The sequence below is a fragment of the Anastrepha ludens genome, chromosome 2, assembly GCF_028408465.1.
Source record: "Anastrepha ludens isolate Willacy chromosome 2, idAnaLude1.1, whole genome shotgun sequence".
NCBI classification, from domain to species: Eukaryota; Metazoa; Arthropoda; class Insecta; order Diptera; family Tephritidae; genus Anastrepha; species Anastrepha ludens.
In genome coordinates, this window is record NC_071498.1 from 97,813,738 (window position 1) to 97,817,731 (window position 3,994).

The 3,994-nt window shown below is 39.2% G+C and overlaps 1 protein-coding gene across 1 annotated transcript; it reads left to right on the forward strand.

Annotated features, from left to right (window-relative positions):
• Positions 1-3,018: 3,018 nt before the first annotated feature.
• LOC128854871 (DNA polymerase alpha subunit B-like) lies at positions 3,019-3,724 on the forward strand. The gene is made up of 2 exons (XM_054089317.1): positions 3,019-3,204; positions 3,282-3,724. The coding sequence occupies exons 1-2, from the start codon at positions 3,135-3,137 to the stop codon at positions 3,707-3,709; spliced, it is 498 nt and encodes a 165-aa protein (XP_053945292.1). The 5' UTR covers positions 3,019-3,134; the 3' UTR covers positions 3,710-3,724.
• The last annotated feature ends 270 nt before the right edge of the window (positions 3,725-3,994 follow it).

A 3,994-nucleotide genomic window follows, 5' to 3' on the forward strand; every position in this document is an offset into this window, starting at 1 on the left:
ACCTTTCGCCGGCAAAATTGCATCCATTGTTTTAGAAGATTTGGATCTTTTGGAAAAGTGTGAAAGCCTATACCTTTATCTTTTTGCGTATTTTTGCATTTAGCAACCGAGCATTTCATTTTTTAATATTAACACAAATAAATTCTCACTCCGAAAATAACGTAAACGAGACTTACTTAAATAAATTCGGCTTGGTACGAATTACGTCCCAGATGCCAGCTGGGTTTTGTTTACAATATGGCGGTTGCCAAATGTCATTTCTGTGCCATATTATGGGGAACCACATAAGGTGACTTCGACTAATTTTTTTTTCTGGTCATTTGGAGGTTTGAATCACGGAATGTTAATAAAAATAAGACGGTGCAAATGTTACTGGTAAGAATTTTTTAGTACAATCGAGTTTTGAAAGAATCCATAGTTAGAGACTTTAGAACATCGACCTAAAGGCCTATATTACCCACTGAGTTTTGCACCAAATACAAATTGAAAACACCGCACACCTATTACACCTATCACCTATTAAATTTTACTCTATTTTCTTATTTTTGAAATGATATGGTAAGCGAATGCACAACATTTTTTCGATCACATTAAAAAAAATAAATAAATAAACAAATGCCACATCAATGAGGTTTTAATCTGACTATAGAGATTCTTCTTCTTCTTCTTAATTGGCGCGATAACCGCTTACGCGATTTTGGCCGAGTTTAACAAAGTCGTTTCTTTCTCGTGCTATCCGGCGCCAATCGGGCCCACCAAGTGAAGCCAAGTCCTTCTCCACCTGGTTTTTCCAACGTAAAGGAGGCCTTCCTCTTCCTCTGCTACCACCAGCTGGTACCGCATCGAACACTTTCAAAGCCGGAGCGTTCGTATCCATTCGGACGACATGACCCAGCCAACCTAGCCGCTGGATCTTTATTCGCTGCGCTATATCTATGTCGTCGTAAAGCTCATACAGCTCATTGTTCCATCGCCTGCGACATTCGTCGTTGCCAACGTGCGAAGGTCACAAAATCTTACGCAGAATCTTTCTCTCAAACACTCTAAGCGGCGCTTCACCGGATGTTGTCATCACTATAGAGATTAACTATATAAATATGCATACATATATGCATATGTATTGCTTTATAGTTTATTTACTTATAAAACAGTTTATGTGATGCATGAATTTTTTTATATAGAAAATAAATTTCTAAATACCAGATATTTGATATACTGTTGTAATTAATTCTGACTTTAGCCAGTGTGCTAATTATAATGATAAATATCATAATAATCCTAACTAAAGGAAACCTAAAATTTTCGTGCTTGGAATTGTGACATAAAGTAAAAAAATTGTTCAGAGCTAACTCTCAGGCAGTTGAACCTGCATCAAACTTGTAATGAAGAACGATCACGTACTTTCTTATTAAGTTGGGGAATAAGTTCATAACGTTTTTATATTCGCTTTTATTTGGCAACAATTTGTTTGCTGTTTGCAAACAGTAAATATTCATTCGATCGGGCTCTTTGTGCTCTACAAAAATACAATATGTTAATATGATAATTATATTTTTCAGCTATCTAATTTTGTATTAGTTTTGAGGCTTCGAAATGGAATAGCCAGGAGACAGAAATCAACATTTTCGACAATTTTTCTTTGATTTCATTGAGGTCAAAAAGCTGCCGAAGCAACCCGGGACATTTGCGACTTGAAAATGGTTTGCAAAGTTCAAAAATGGTGACTTTCACGTCGATGACACGTCCCGCAGCGGAAGGCATTCTTAATTCAATGAAGAAAGTCTCAAATCACTTTTGAAGGAGAACGGTCGTCAAACCAGTCGGGAATTGGCGGAAAAATTAACTGCGATCATATAACCATTCTCAATCACTTTCATTTAATGGAGTTTGCCGAAAACTTGAGAGCTTTGGAGCCTGTGTGCCTTACGAGATCAACGAAAAAACAAAGAAAGTCGCTTTCAAATTGCTTCAAGCAACTCGCGGTTGTTGTTGTAGCAGTAAGAGAAGTCCCGTCAGTGCAGAGTATATCATCGGTCGCCTTCATCAGGCTCATCTAAAGGTAGGCCCAGGAAACATGCTGTTTCGACATGTTGGGTCCAGAGAGTTAGATGAGTGGGTTTTAGAGGGCATGTGAAAAGGCGGTTAATGTCGTGCGGGGTGCCTTCACATGCCGGACGTAAGCTTGGTATGTCGGGGTCAGTTCTGGATAAGCAGGAGTTTAACCTGCTACAATATCCAGAACGTACTTGTGCCAGTCTTACGCGGGTCTCACGGGGAAACTGGAGCTCTTCATCTGCAATGGGGGGTGGTTGGACCCCGATTACGGCATTCACTGGGCGGGAGCTTATGAAGATGGTAACAGTCTCCCGGTGAATGACATTTAATGTATGTTTAAATACTGTCTGGTCCAGTAGGTGTCTGTTTGTTTTGTCCTGGATCTTGTCAGCGTAGTGTAGTAGGTGTCTCCTCAAGTGCCTGGGTCATAAACAGTGCTTTTTGTACCGAACCGTCGCGGGAGATGAGAAATGATGCCTATACAACAATATGAAACAAAAGAAGGAGTGGGTGGCTCCAGGAGTTTCGCCAACGCCGATAGTCAAGCCGGAACTTCATCCAAAGAAGATCATGGTGTGTGTTTGGTGGGACTGGGAGGGCATGGTGCACTAGGAAATGCTCGAAAAGAATACCATGGTCAGCAAGAAGCTCTACGTTGCCCAGCTACACCGCGAGAATAAGGCTATTCGACTGCGAATATATAATTGATTAACTTATTGTTTTTTGTTTAAATGAAAGTCTTGAAAAGCCGAAATCCCTTAACAAATATTTAATTTAGTACTCAAAAAAAGTTATTTAACTTGGCGGCTTCTCATTTTATTAACATTCTCTGTTTCTATCAACCGGGATTTTAGCTTGTACTGTACACTGCACACAGACTCTTTAGTCAATATACAGATGGCGCTGACAAAATAAAATGAGCAAATGTCTTTTAACAGCTGCCACTTTTGGCGGGAAATCCTGGTATGTTTTGACAATTGAAATAAACAAAACTATTAAGCTTGCCTTTTATTGTTACTTTCCTTAGTTTTTGTATAACATTTAACAAAGTTAAAGAGCATTAACTTGTTAATTTAATTATGGATGCTGAAATTAAACAACAATTCGAAGAGATGGGCGTGGAGGCTAGCGAAGATGTGATCACAAAGTGTAAGTACACTTATTGCTACACATGTTTTTGCAAAATTGAGATCTGATTTTTGTTTATTTACTTCGATGTTCATCAGCGCTGGAACTGTGCATCAGCTATCATATAGATGACGCAGCGGAATTCGTGGAACAGTGGTTGGCATTTAGCATATCAAATCTAAATGGTGCCGAGCCAACAGTGGCAAGTTTATCCGAATTTGAGCGTAAAGTCTTTCAGGCAAAGCGTGACAAAGAGTTGGCACAGACGAATCGCAAACGCGTCAGTTACGCTACACCAAGCGCAAACAAAGTATATGCACCACCCGTGGAATCAAATCCATTAGCTATATATGGTGTGGAAGATAGTGCTGTAATTGACGATTACGACGTTAGCAGTGGAAGTCGTGGTGGAGGCGGAAGTAATATTGGTAAAGATGTGGATGAAGACGAAGAAATGTTGGGTTCCTATAACGTTTGCCACACACCAAAAATTAAGGTAAGTGCCAGTATTCAATATTCCAGTTAATAAATTGGGTTGATAGCGCTCCCGAGTTTATGTACACCAATGCTCTATGCATATTCTAATAAGCGCCACATAGCATACACAGCTATACTCATTAGTATTTAAAAAATTGCAAGCTTGTGTACTAATCCGTGTTGCTATAAATTGCTTGCGATCAAAATGAATATGTGAATTTCACTTTATTGCCAAACATGAGCAAAACTTCCCGCAATACTCAATTTACTCTCCAAGACGGCATCTCCTGCTGTTTGATACTCCAGCAAACATACATAAAAATAAAACAATTTA